Source organism: Myotis yumanensis, unplaced genomic scaffold, assembly GCF_028538775.1.
Source record: "Myotis yumanensis isolate MYYU_CA2020_CCGP unplaced genomic scaffold, mMyoYum1.0.hap1 SCAF_5, whole genome shotgun sequence".
Lineage (NCBI taxonomy): Eukaryota > Metazoa > Chordata > Mammalia > Chiroptera > Vespertilionidae > Myotis > Myotis yumanensis.
This window is the reverse complement of record NW_027223756.1, coordinates 77,191,940-77,204,771: the sequence shown is the minus strand read 5'-3', so window position 1 is coordinate 77,204,771 and position 12,832 is coordinate 77,191,940. Positions and strand designations below refer to the sequence as shown.

General features: G+C 60.4%; 1 protein-coding gene across 1 annotated transcript; it reads left to right on the top strand.

Annotated features, from left to right (window-relative positions):
* KLF16 (KLF transcription factor 16) lies at positions 1-9,826 on the top strand. The gene is made up of 2 exons (XM_070415707.1): positions 1-529; positions 7,605-9,826. The coding sequence occupies exons 1-2, from the start codon at positions 73-75 to the stop codon at positions 7,904-7,906; spliced, it is 759 nt and encodes a 252-aa protein (XP_070271808.1). The 5' UTR covers positions 1-72; the 3' UTR covers positions 7,907-9,826.
* The last annotated feature ends 3,006 nt before the right edge of the window (positions 9,827-12,832 follow it).

The window sequence follows — 12,832 nt, the reverse complement described above, 5'->3', positions numbered from 1 at the left end:
CAGCCGCCGCCGGCCGGACGGGCACCGCTCCCGCCACCTCTGCTCGGTCCGCGCCGCGCGCCCTTTTCCGGCATGTCGGCGGCGGTAGCGTGCGTAGATTACTTCGCAGCCGACGTGCTCATGGCCATCTCCTCGGGCGCCGTGGTGCACCGCGGGCGGCCGGGCCCCGAGGGCGCGGGCCCCGCCGCCGGCCTGGATGTGCGCGCGCCGCGCCGCGAGGCCGCCCCGCCCGGGCCCCCGGGGCCGCCAACGCCGCCCTCCCGGGCTGCCCCCGGCTCGGGCCCTGGAGCTGCCGCCGCGCCCCACCTGCTGGCTGCCAGTATCCTGGCCGATCTGCGAGGCGGGTCCACGGCGGCCCCGGGGGGCGCCTCGCCCGCCTCCTCCTCCTCGGCCGCTTCGTCCCCGTCCTCCGGCCGCGCCCCCGGCGCCGCGCCTGCCGCCGCCAAGAGCCACCGCTGTCCCTTCCCGGGCTGCGCCAAAGCGTACTACAAGTCCTCGCACCTCAAATCGCACCTGCGAACGCACACAGGTGAGTCCGGCCCGCCAGGGCAGCCTCTCAGGCCCCCTCCCCCGCCGGGACCCCGAAACTGCGTGGCGCGTCGGGGGCGGGGTGGGGGGCGCGCCCGGGTTGCCGCCGCGCCTGCCGGGAGGGCGGGGCCTCGGTGGGTGGGGCGCGCGCAGGGGGCGTGGCGGCCACGCGGTCGGGTGGCGCGCGGATGGCGGGCGCGGCGGCAGCGGCAGGGGCTCGCTGGGAGCGCGGCGCCGCGCAGCCGTGGCGTGGGCTCGGGGCTCCCAGGCAGCCCCCTCTTCCAGCGGCTGCTTTCTATTTTATTTTCTGTGGCGTTCGGGTCTGGGTGGTGTGCACTGTGGTTGGAGCACCCAGCTCTGAGATCTCGTTCTTCCCCTGCCCCTGCCTCAGTTTCCTTAGCTGTAGAGAGGGAGGGGGAGTCGCGTCCGGGTCTGCGCGGTAGCGTTGTGGATTCTCCTCCGAGGAAGGCGCCGCTCCTGGCACGGGGCCAGGATGGGGGGGCGGGTGTTTTAATTAGGCGGAGACAGGGGTTTGAGAGTGAGGGTTGGGACCTTGGTCTGGGGAGGAGAGAGATAGGAGAGGAGGACTCCCTGGAGGAATCAGGTCCCCACCGTGTTTCTAGGGTGTTGTTGCCCCCACTTGCTGCAGAACCCGGAAGGTGCACAGGGTTGTGCAGTAGGTTCCTGGGACACTGTCACCTCTCTCAGCCCAGGGGGTGGTGGGGCAACTAGGGGAGCCTGGAGTCAAGGGGCTCTGGCCACCCTTTTATTTTGTCACCCTCTCCCCTTATCCTGCCGTGGGCCCCTCTTCTCCCCATAGATTCCCACCCTCCACCATGAGAAAGCCCACCAAGCTGTGAGTTTGGGCTGGGGATCAGGGATGGCGGGCCTTGGCTCAGTGGACAGGTTCCCATTGTTGGAACACGTGGACAGGGTGCAGGAAAGCAGGTTCCCCCTCGTGTGGCGGACACGCACAGCAGGCAGCCCCAGGCCAGTGGCCAGACCTCAAATGCCACATGCGTGCTGGCAGCGCCCCCCCCCCCATTCCGAACTCTTCCCACCGCTCCTTCAGGTCCTGTCCCTTGTTCTCAGGGGATGGAGGCTCTGCCCACCTGTGAGCACAGCCAGGACAGGACTTGGGTGGGGTCTAAATGCTCTTAAAAGGAGTGACCATCTTTCTCTGTGTAGTTGCTGCATATTATTTGCTTTTAAAGATAGTGGTATCCTCATGTTTGTGGGAGGGACATTTAGGGGGTCCGTGAAGATGGGGACGTGCCTCTCTGGGCAGTGGGTCGGTACCTAAGTTCAGTGGCTCAACAGCGTGGGGTGGGGGCCGCTGACGGAGATATGACAGAGGGGACAGAGGGACCCCATCTCTCACTTATCACTGTGCCCTTCCACCTGTCCCACCTCTGGCCTGAAGTATTTGTTCTCTGAGAACCTTTTGGGGACCCCCAGTGCCCTGACTTGGTTTGATTTTGCCCCCTGGATTCTGTCAGACTTTCTGGATGGAGTGAAGGGGGTGGCCAGGGTCCCAAGGGACACTTCTCCAGGGTGTCTTGGATCCTTTAGAACCTCTGTAGGTCCCCAGGCAATGGTGACCATCTCCCTGAGTCCAGGGGGGAGGAGGGACTCCTTGCTGGGGCCAGTACTTCAGTATTGCCATCCCTGTTTTAAATGAGAAACTGAGGCCAAAGAGGCTGAGTTGGGGTGTGGCAAGGGTGAGTGCAGTTGGTGGCGGGGACAGAGTGCCCTCTGTGCTGGGTCCTGCGCCCTGTGGGAGCTGTGGCTCTGGATGCCCTATCTTGGAGCTGTATTTATAACAGCAGTGCAAGGACCTAGTGGGGCGCAGCTCCTGGACCCATTTGGCTGGTACCCCTTGGTTACGTTTCTCAAGGATTTTGGACACCTGTGAGCTTAATGATTGCACGTTCGGTGTCTCCTTGACTCCCAGGACCACCACGCCCTGCTGGAGCCTGTGTGAAGGCCTTTTGGTTTTTCTGGCCCCCAGTGGCCGGGGCAGCTGCTGTTAAGCTTGCTTGGGGGGTGGGGAACCCATGCTCATCCTGGGTGTCCCGAGGCTAGGAACAGGGAATAATTAGAGCTAGCTGTCTGCTGGGCCGTCCTCCCAAGGGCCCTGGGGAGAGAGTCCTGCCCCTACCCAGCTAGACTCAGGTCTGTTCTCTCTGTAAAGGCAGTGCCAATCCTGATCTAGCCTTACAGCACAGATGAGCAGACGGGCACTGGGGTGAGTGTGGTGCCCCCATCATCCCTGTTTCATTTGGTGCATGGGGGCGGTGAAGAGGCCAGGAGGGGCGCTGGGATCTTTTCACAGGGCTACCCAGCTGCACAGGGAGCGGAGAGGGCTGTCCTGCGGTCTCCTGTGCCCTGCCTGCAGCCCCTGGCCCAGCACAGAGCTCTTATGCGTGGGGCGGTCAAGGACTTTGGAAGCTGCGGGAAATGTTGACTGCGGTTGCTGTGGATACAAGAGTGAGAGCAGGGAGATGGGGCGGGGGCGGGAGGAGAGGCTGGCTGTCTATGCTCTCCCAGCCTCCCTCATCTCCGAGGGCTCCCCTGCCTGCGCCCTCAGTGCCCAGCAGGCAGGCAGCCATGTGTGCCTCGAGGGGGCTTAGTTCACCTGAGCCTCCACCCGCCGGTGCCAGGAGCTCTCCCCAGTTATGACAGTCGTCGATGTTCCCAGACATTCCCCCGTGTCCCATGGGGGGGGGGGGGGGCGGTGGCGGTTCAGACCCCCCTGCTTGACTCTAAAACCCTGTCTACCTTAGTCTGAGAAATGGTAGCTGAGCACCTACTCTGAGCAAGGTTCTGGGGAGCGCAGTCCTGTCCCCTGGGACCTGGAACCGTGGGGGTTGATGGAGGAAAAGGTTTCCTTGGAAGAAGAGGCTTCTCAGTGGGAACCTGAATCCCTGGGATCAGGTGGGGCAGGGAGGGGTGTGTCCCAGGAGAGGGGACAGCACCCTGATTGCAGGAGTGGGGGAAGGGGCACGAGGGTGTGGATTTTGAGGAGGTGGTGGTGTGAGGTATGGAGGGGGAAGAGCAGCCTAAGGGCTTCATTTAATCCGAAGGGCAGGGGGGAGGGGGGGGGGAACAGGCGGGGGGTGGGGGGGCGGGGAGCTGGGCTTTGCAGAGGAAAATCCGTTTATGGAGAAGGGATTAGGGGTTGAGGAGCTGGGCCACTATATGGGGGTGAGGGAGGGGGCTGATTTATGAATTGGGTAGGAGGGGGAAGCCTCAGGATGTGGGGGACAGGGGCTAGGGTGACCCCCATTTTTCCGATCCAATAGCCCAGGGCGGCGGGGTGGTGGTGATAATTATAGTTTACCGAAGAGGCCCCGGGAGGAGAGGCAGATGGGGAAACTGAGGCCTGGAGGGGGTAGTAGCCATGCCCCCCAGGCAGAGCTGGAGCTCTCTTAAGGTCAGGTGGGGCTCTGGAGACTGGTGGCTTATCTGGGGTTAGGCAGGGGGACATCGCTAGGCCTGAGCAGGGCATGGTTGCCCAGGAACTGCCCTCCCCGCCTAGCCTCCTTCTCCAATAGGCAGGGGTGCAGAGAGCAGCTAGAACTGGCTTCAGGTGCCTGTGCCCCAGCTGGGGGGTGGGGGAGGGCCCCCCAACATTGCAGGGGGTGATAACCACCCACCACCCAGGCTCCCTGATAAAGGTGGCCCAGATGGCCAGGCATTGGGCAAATGATATGGGAGTGAGGAGCTGGCCTCCCAGGGAGGGAGGGGGGCTGGGTGGATCGCCTTCGCCCATTGATGCTTCCGGAACATCAGGTCTCCGACACACACACACACACACACACACTGGGGGAGGGTGACTGTGGGAGCTGTGCCTCCTCACCTCCGGCACCAAGAGCCCCCCTTTATGCCAAAGATGCCAGTCTGGTTAGGAAGTGAGCTGGGGCAGCCTGGGTCCTCCAGGAGGGAGGAGAGGGACAAGGGAGGGACTGCAAATGACCATTTTATATTATTTTATTTGTATTTATTTATTTTTTTTTATGACCATCATTTTAAGTAAGTGGGAGTAGTCATAGCTTCAAACTGGGGTGGTGGGTAAACGAGATGATGGGAAAACATGTTAGCTGCGCCCAACTCGAGCCGGAAGTCTGAGCTTGAGTTTCTGGGTCTGTAGACTCTTTCCAGAGATGTGTTGGGCATCCCAGGTTGGGGGTGGGGAGCAGTATCACACCCAGGAGATGCTGAGAACAAAGATTTAAAAGCCAGGAAAGGGGGCGGGGGTGGGGTGGGGTAGGGCACCTGCAGGGGAAGGAGAGCCCATTCTGAGGAGCGACTGGATCCTTCGTGTTGGTTCCTGGCTGTCCCTAGTTCACCACGGCCCAGCCGGTCACAGGGCTAAGTCCACCGTGGCCTTACCCACGGCATGGCATGCTCCCTAGCACCCGTTCAAGCCAGGATACCCGGGGCAGCCAACTGGCCATATCTGGTGCCCTCACTGCCCCTGAGTCTCTAAATGTTCCCCCTTTCCCGGACTGTGAGAAGGTGGCAGGGCCTGGCATCTTTGCAGGCATTTGCCCAACATTGTGGGAGCGGGACCATGTGAGCAGCGAGGGCTGGGGCTGTGGGTGTCGCCACGCCCGTGAGCTGTGTGCGGCAGCTGTGCTCTGAGCGGCTTCAGCTGCGTTCCACCTGCCCTGGCTGGCACTGTCGCCACCCCTGCAACCTGCTCTTTGAAGGTGGAACTGCTGGGTGGAGGGGTGAAGGTGGGGACCAGCCCCAGTGCCCCAAATGGGGAAGTGAGCCTACTGCGGGCTACAAAAGCACCGGGATGGCTCCTCCCCTCTGCTCTCCCGCCTGTGTCCTGCAAGATGGCTGCTCGACTGCGTGTCCCTCAGAGGGGCATCCAGGTCTAGTCCGAAGCCAGCAGCCCTACCCCGGTACCGATTCCCCTTCCCCACGTCCATCCTCTGAGTGGTCGCCCCCACTGAGACGAGGTTGGGATCCTTTTCCAGACCCTCTTGAGCCCCCTGATTCTGTAGAGGACGTCCCTGCTGCGCCTCCTCCCCCAGCTGCTGCTGGCCCTGCCTGTGGATTGTTTGGGGAGGGTGGGGTGTGGAGGGGACAGCCCCAGGGATTTTCAGCTGCCTGCAGTCTTGGGGACAGTTGCTCTCCCCTCAGCACTTCCCCGGGGAAGGTGGCACTGTGTCCTTTCCCAGACACCTGGGCTCACATCCTCCTAGGCCAGTGATGGCGAACCTTTTGAGCTTGGCGTTTTGAAAAACCCTAACTTAACTCTGGTGCCGTGTCACATAGAGAAATTTTTTGATATTTGCAACCATAGTAAAACAAAGACTCATATTTTTGATATTTATTTTATATATTTAAATGCCATTTAACAAAGAAAAATCAACCAAAAAAATGAGTTCGCGTGTCATAGGTTCACCACCACTGTCCTAGGGGCTGCCCTCCTCTAGCTGTGAGCAAGACTGACAGGTACCCCACAAGAAACCTCCTGGGGGGCCTGTTAGGCTTCTGACCCCCTCTTCTGTCATGCCGGGGGTGTCCATGTGTGGCCAGGAGGAAGGGATGGGGGAGGGAAGGCTTTAGTACAGCTCTTTCCTGGGCCAGGGTGATGGCTGGGTCCCTGTGGAGTCCACTGTTCCCCACCACAGCCCTTTCCCCCAGGGCAGGCCTTGAAAGCTTAATGTCACCAGGTCACCCTGAGAATGCCAGCCCTGCTCTCCCCGGGGTTGCAGGTCTGTCCTGTGGTCCCTCCTGCTGTCTCCTGCTCATCTCTGTCTGTATCCCTCACCATGGGGTCCTGCTTTGGGAGTCTTGTCTGACCCCTGGCTGAGGACCCTCTTCTGTCTGTCTCCCCCCACCTGCCCCCCACCGGTGGATGTGTTCCCAGGAAAAGGGTCAGCCCCAGTCACCAAAGTGTTCCAGAGTAACCCTTTTAGTGTATGTCAGGAGGTAACACCCTGACCAGGCTGTGTCCCTACTACCCCCCCCCCCCCCCCACACATATCCACATTCTATGTACACACACCCACACACACTTCTGGGGATCAGGCGGAGCAATGCCCAGGGGGACCTCAGGGTCCCAGGTGCCCGGCCCTTTGGCCTTGGGTATGGTGGAGGTCCAGGCTGGCCCTTGGCCCGCCCCCCCCCCCCCGCCCCCCCCACTTCAGCTGTGGAGAAGTTGGCAGTTGAGACTTTGAGATTCTGAGGTGGGGTGCAGCATGGTTGTGGGGCAGCGGAGACCCCAGACGGGGTTGGGGGGGTGGGGCTTGGGTGGGGGTGGGCAGGATGGGCGAAGTCTGCTTGGGCAGTGGGTGTGGTCTTCAGAGGAAGTTGCAGGGTGAGGACCCACCCATGCCCCTGCCACCTGCCCCTTCCTGGAGGCGCTGCCACGGGGCTGCCAGTGGGGCCGCTGTACCTGAAGATGCAGGGATGCAGGTGACCCCGGACGGCCCGTCACATGTCCGTCCACACATAGAGGGGCCACGAAGGCCAGCCGAGGGGTTGGGCACTGGAAACTGCCCAGATGATGTTACCCACTTTGCACCCTGGGTGGTCATTTCCAAAAGGAGGGAATTTAACTGTGGTCACTAACACCTTGAATCCCCTAGAGGAGGGGTGGAGGGGGGCAGTGTGAGGGTGGGGATGGTGAGACCAGTTTGCATGAAGGGAAGCCCCTCCAGAAACCCAGCATGCACCTGAGCCTGCGCTTGTGTGGCAAACACACAATGAGACCCTCGCCACCAGGGTGGTGCTGGTGGGGCTGGCAGAAGCCAGTCTCTGTAGGTTTTTCTTGTAACCGATGGAGAGTGCGCGTAGCCCTGTAATGACTGCAAGTTCCCAGGAAATCAAGGACGAGGATATTCATTAGGGGTTTGTGAACTGAGTGGGGGTCCTTTATGTTTTGCATTTACACGGTTTAAATTCACACCCAGAATTCAGCCTCTAGAACTAGGGGGTGGGGAAGAGACAAATGACCGGGATGCTTTGGGAGCTGATGGGACGTCCCCCTCTCTTTGTCCCCCCAACCTCAACCCACTGACAACTTCTCTCTACCCTCTGCCTTCTCCCTCCAGGTGAGCGCCCCTTTGCCTGCGACTGGCCGGGCTGTGACAAGAAGTTTGCGCGCTCCGACGAGCTGGCCCGCCACCACCGGACGCACACAGGGGAGAAGCGCTTCCCCTGCCCGCTCTGCTCCAAACGCTTCACCCGCAGCGACCACCTTACCAAGCACGCACGCCGCCACCCTGGCTTCCGCCCAGAACTGCTCCGACGCCCAGGCGCCCGCAGTACCTCACCCAGCGACTCCCTGCCCTGCAGCCTGGCTGGCAGCCCAGCGCCCAGCCCAGCACCCAGCCCAGCCCCTGCCGGCCTGTAGGGCCCCTCCAGCCCACCCGGATCTCACCCCACCCAGAGCACCAGCAACATGCCTGTTGTCCAGGCACCCTTCCAGCGTTCCCCCGAGGGCCCCGAGGCCTCTGATCCCCTCAAGAAAGCAAGGAGGGGGCCTGAGACTAGACTGGGCTCAGCTGGACCTTTTGGATATGCGCCCCCCCGTGGGTGGCTGGGGCCCGTGTTTGTAAATAGCCACGACCTATAATTCTTCCCATCTGCTACACTGGGACCCCAGGTGGGTGGCTGGCAGGTGCTCCTCTCTCCCCTTTGCCACTTCCCTGCTTTGGGGGGGATATGTGTGTGGAGGGGGGCAGGAAAGGTACCCCCTGCCCAGTGCTTGGAATCAGCCCCAGGCCCCTCTCTAGATTGGGAAGAAGTGAGCAAAGAGCCATAGAGGATCCAGGGGTGACCGAGGGCCCACCCGCCTGGGGCTCCTCACCCCGTGGAAAGCCATTGGAGATGGTCAGGGAAATGGGGTGCGGCCCAGCCGTCCCCCACTCGGGTATTCGATCTCAGGTGTTAACAGGTTCTGCCCCACTGCCCACGGGAGGCAGGTGGGCAGAGGGAGGGGGAGGGTAACCATGGGGTCCGGGTTTTGCTTCTGAGATGGGGGAGGGTGGGAGAGGAGCAGGGTTCTTCCAAAGAGCATTTGCCTCACTTTGGGGGGATGTGGATATGGGGATGGAGTGAATGCTGGCTTATTTATTTTCTTGTCTCTGCTGGCTGGGGTGCTGCCTGCCCCCCTGGGTGGGTGTGGTGTGTTAGTGTAAGTGAGAAGCTGGTGCCGCAGCTACTCCCTGCTCCCAACGTTGGCCTTCCACAGCATCACGTGACAATCATTCCCTCCCTTTAGGGACCAGACAGCCACTGGGCTAAATGCACCCCTCCCCACCCTGCAGGTGGAGGTGGGAGCCCTGGCTCCATCCTGCCCCTTGCTGCATGTCCCCCCGGGCTGCCAGGCCTGGACCAGTGATTGAGTTGCTGCCCACAAGGATAGGAGGCAGGAGGACTGGCCCAGAACCCCCTAGGAAGAGCTGGGTTTGTGTGTGTGTTTTTGGACCGGGTAGAATATTTTTTCAGGCACCAATCTCTTTTTTGATCAGGGCCACTGTGGGTGGTCTATCCTCAGGAGAAGGAGGTGAGGGGAGTGTCGTCGTGACCTAAGCTTAGGGTGGAGGGGGTGGATGCCATGTCCTCTGGTGGAGCCGGTTAGATTTCATTTTGGACCAAGGTACTGAGGATCCAGCCCCCTGCTCTGGAGTGGGAAGGGACCCAGGCTCCCTGCCCCCAAACCCTAAAAGGGCTTGTCTGCCCCCCCACCCCCCATTGGCTGCAGGAGGTTTGTGGCATCTGCATTTGTTCCAGAGCCTTCCTTGTGGCCTGACTGGGGGCTGGGGGGTTGGATGGCACTGTTGTGGACCTGGACCCTCAGCCTGGCAGGATCCAGGCTGGGTGCCTCAGGTCCTGTTGGAGCCGGGCTGGGGAGGGTCTGTCTGCAGGTTCAGCCCAGGGGCAGATCCTTGCAGAGTTGGCCCATCTGCCCTCAGTCCTTCTCTCCCAGAGGGGAATGCCCTTGTCCTTGAGGGCAGCGGGGCGTGTGTCCCATTCACCTTTGTGTCTGTGTGGATGTCCCCTAGATGCCCAGGCCTGGCCGTGCCCATCCACAGTGGGCTTCGGGGCCCAGGAAGCTGAGAACTCTAATGTCTGACCCCTGGTCAGGGGCCTGAAGAGACCCATGTCCCCCTCCTCCAATGGGCCAGTGGTAGCTGTGGCCTTTCACGGGGGGATGGGGGGTAGGGGGTCGCATCCCTAGGGACTTGTGCTTTCTCTGGTGGCACCCCTCTCCCTTGCCCTGCCTGCCCTTATCCTTGTATTTAATTAAATAAGCCCTTTTTTAAACCCAGCTCAGAGCCCGTGTGGTTTTTCCCACTGCTGGCCCCCAGCAGGTGGGCTCTGCCCCACTCACCAATGTGGCCTCAAGGTCACCAACCTTTTGAGGAAACAGACAAAGGGCCAGTGAATTCAGAGACTTGGTGGAGAGTTCTTGGCAAGTCCAGAGTGGCTGGGACACAAAATAGTACCCGCAGCCTTAGACTCCCGGGAAGGGAGGAGGCTGCCCGAAGCAGGACATGCTTGCTGCCTAGTGTCACCCACGCCTCATGCAGCTGCCACCATCGCCCACCTTCCCGCCCTGTTACCCAGCTACCAAGGCGCAGTGACAGCGCGGGGGCGGGGCTGGGGGAGTCCCGCTCTCAGGGCTTCCGTGTGCCAACAGGCTCCCGTGCTGTATGCTTACTGTATGCTCCCCATTGGGAGGAAGGTGGGGAGTGGGGGGGCGTAGGGAGGGAGATTAGCATCCCTTGGAGCATTGAGAAGCTGGTGTGAACTTTACCCTCCTAGGTAAAAGGCCTCCCAGATGCAGGCAGTCTCCAAAGCCCTGAAGTAGGGCTGTGGTTGGGGGATTGCAGACCCTCGGTGGGGGGTTAGGGGGGGGGGAGGGCTTCCCTGGCGCCGTGGGCTCCCACCCAGCATTCTTGAGAGTCTTGCCCTTGTGGCCGTCAGAGTCACCCCTATTCTGAGCATGGGCTCTCACCTTTGTTCAAGGACAGCCTCCCTCTTGCACCCCCTCGATCTTGTTCCACCCATGTTCTCTTTCTAGCGGATTCTGCGCTGAAAGACCTCAGACATTCACTCCCCGGACCCCTGTCCCCCTCTGGCAGGCTTCCCTGTCGCTTTGAGGCAGTTCCTAGAAAGCAGGGTCCTTGGGCCCAACCCCTCCCGCAGTCTCTCCTGTACACACTCCCACGTGCCCTGGAAACAGCTAGATGTCCCCTCCTGCCTTCTGGATCCTTCATTGGCCTGCAACCACTGCTCGTCCCCCCCCCCGCCCCCCCCCCTCCCCCGCGCGCTCAGGTTCCCCTCTGTGCGAATGACACCCCCTGACCCATCACTAGCCAGGCCTTGCCTTCCACCCCAGACCCGATGTTCCCAGCCCATCCCCAGGCTGCCCTTCTGCATCACCCCTTCAGTTGGCAGCCCTATCTTTCCAAGGGTGCAGGCCAGAATCCTTGGGATTACCCTTGACCTTGACTCTCTCACCAACCACATCCAGTCCGTCCGGGAACCTCCCTGAAGCTGTACCTTCAAAACATACCCAGGATTTGCCCACTTTGCCCTCTTCCTCTGCCTCCATCCGGCTCCAGCCTCCATCATGGTCCACCTGGAGCAGCCCTGGTCCCTGGCTCCTACCCTCACCCTTACAGTCTGTCCTCTTGGTGTCCACCAGAGGGCGCACGTGAGCGCTTGAGTCAGGTCCTGCCCTTGCCCATCCTGACAGTTCTCCCTCATCAGCCAGCATAAGGCGCCTGTGAACATCTGAGACAGGCCCCACCCCTCCTCTGCCCACAGCTCTCCAGGGTTCTCTCTTTCCTCAGGATAAAAGCCCAAGTTCTCCCCGAGGCCCAGAAGGTCCTGCTCCATCCCACCCCCCTTTCCTCTCTGCCCTCACCTCTTCTCTCCCCCTTGCTCACTGTGCTTCAGCCATACAGGCTTCCTCCAACGTGTCAGGCACAGACCTGCCACAGGGCCTTTGTATGTGCTGTGCTCCCCACTTGGAATGCTCTTCCCCTAGATGTCTGCTTGGCTCCTCTTTACCTTCTTCAGAACTGCTGAAATCCCACTTTCCCCATAGGACTATGTGGATCACTTCTTTTCCCAGCCCTACCCTGCTCTACTCCCCCCAGTCCAGCACTTTCTACCTTGTATTACGCTATCTCATTTGCTTATTTCCTATGTCTGTCTTCCTCCATCAGGGTAGGGGGTCTCTGCTTTGTTCACTGATTTTCTAGCACTGTGTCTGGTATGGAGTAGATACTCAGTAAACATTTGGGGAATGAATGGCCAAGGCCCTTGAGTACGAATGGAGCACTTAGGAGTGTGAGCTCAAGGATGACCTTATTTCACCTCACTAGCATTGTCAGGGCTACACTCAACCCTTCTGTGGTTGGTGGAGAGGTGTGAGAGACCTCTGGGTGAGGGGTCTCAAGCTCAAATGCCCACAGGGCCAGTTAGCTGAAGTAAGGGGAAAGGTGGGCTGGGGGAGAGGGGACCTGCACAGACCTCCCCACCCTGTTCACAGGGGGCTGCTTGGCAATTGCCATCTGGTGGGCCCAGGGTAGCCAACGGTTCATAGAGGGTGGGGATTGCAGTTTTTATGTGACATCTCTCCAAGTTCTAAACATGGGCAACACGTTCACATCATTTAAAACACTGGTCCTGAAACAAAATGATAATCAAGTATACCTACCCCTGTGTTCACAGCAGCACAATTCACAATCGACAAAGGTGGAAACAGCCCACATGTCCATCATCGGATTAATGGCTAAACAAAATACGGTTCAGCATACCATCTAGAACAGCTGGCATAGAGCAGGTGCTCAGTATTTTGGTGGACAAATGAATGAATGAAAACGGGACTCCTGTGGGCCTGGGGATTAGACTGCTGACATGAATACAGGTGGGAGAAATTGAGCACTACTGCGAACCAACTGTATACCAGGGCGGAGGTGAGTGTTAGAGCGTGGAGTAATGAAGCACTGGGATTGCTAGGTGCAAGACTCATCTTTTCCAGCAGAGGGCGCTTTTAGGAGAACATGCTAATGACGCAAATTAAACGCAAATGAGCCGTAGGCGGGCCCTGGGGGAGGGGGGGGGCTTTTCTCGTCAGGCGCGCCGTGGACAGCTCAGACGCCGAAGAGACCTTGGGCTCAAGATGGCGCTTCTGCCGCCGCTGAAGACCAGGCGGCGGCGCCGGCGAGGCTGTCGGAGGCCTCAGGCAGAACAGTCTGCACCCTCCACCCCATCTCTCACGCCTGCTTGTCTCGGCCCAGGGGCTCACGACCCGCCTCGA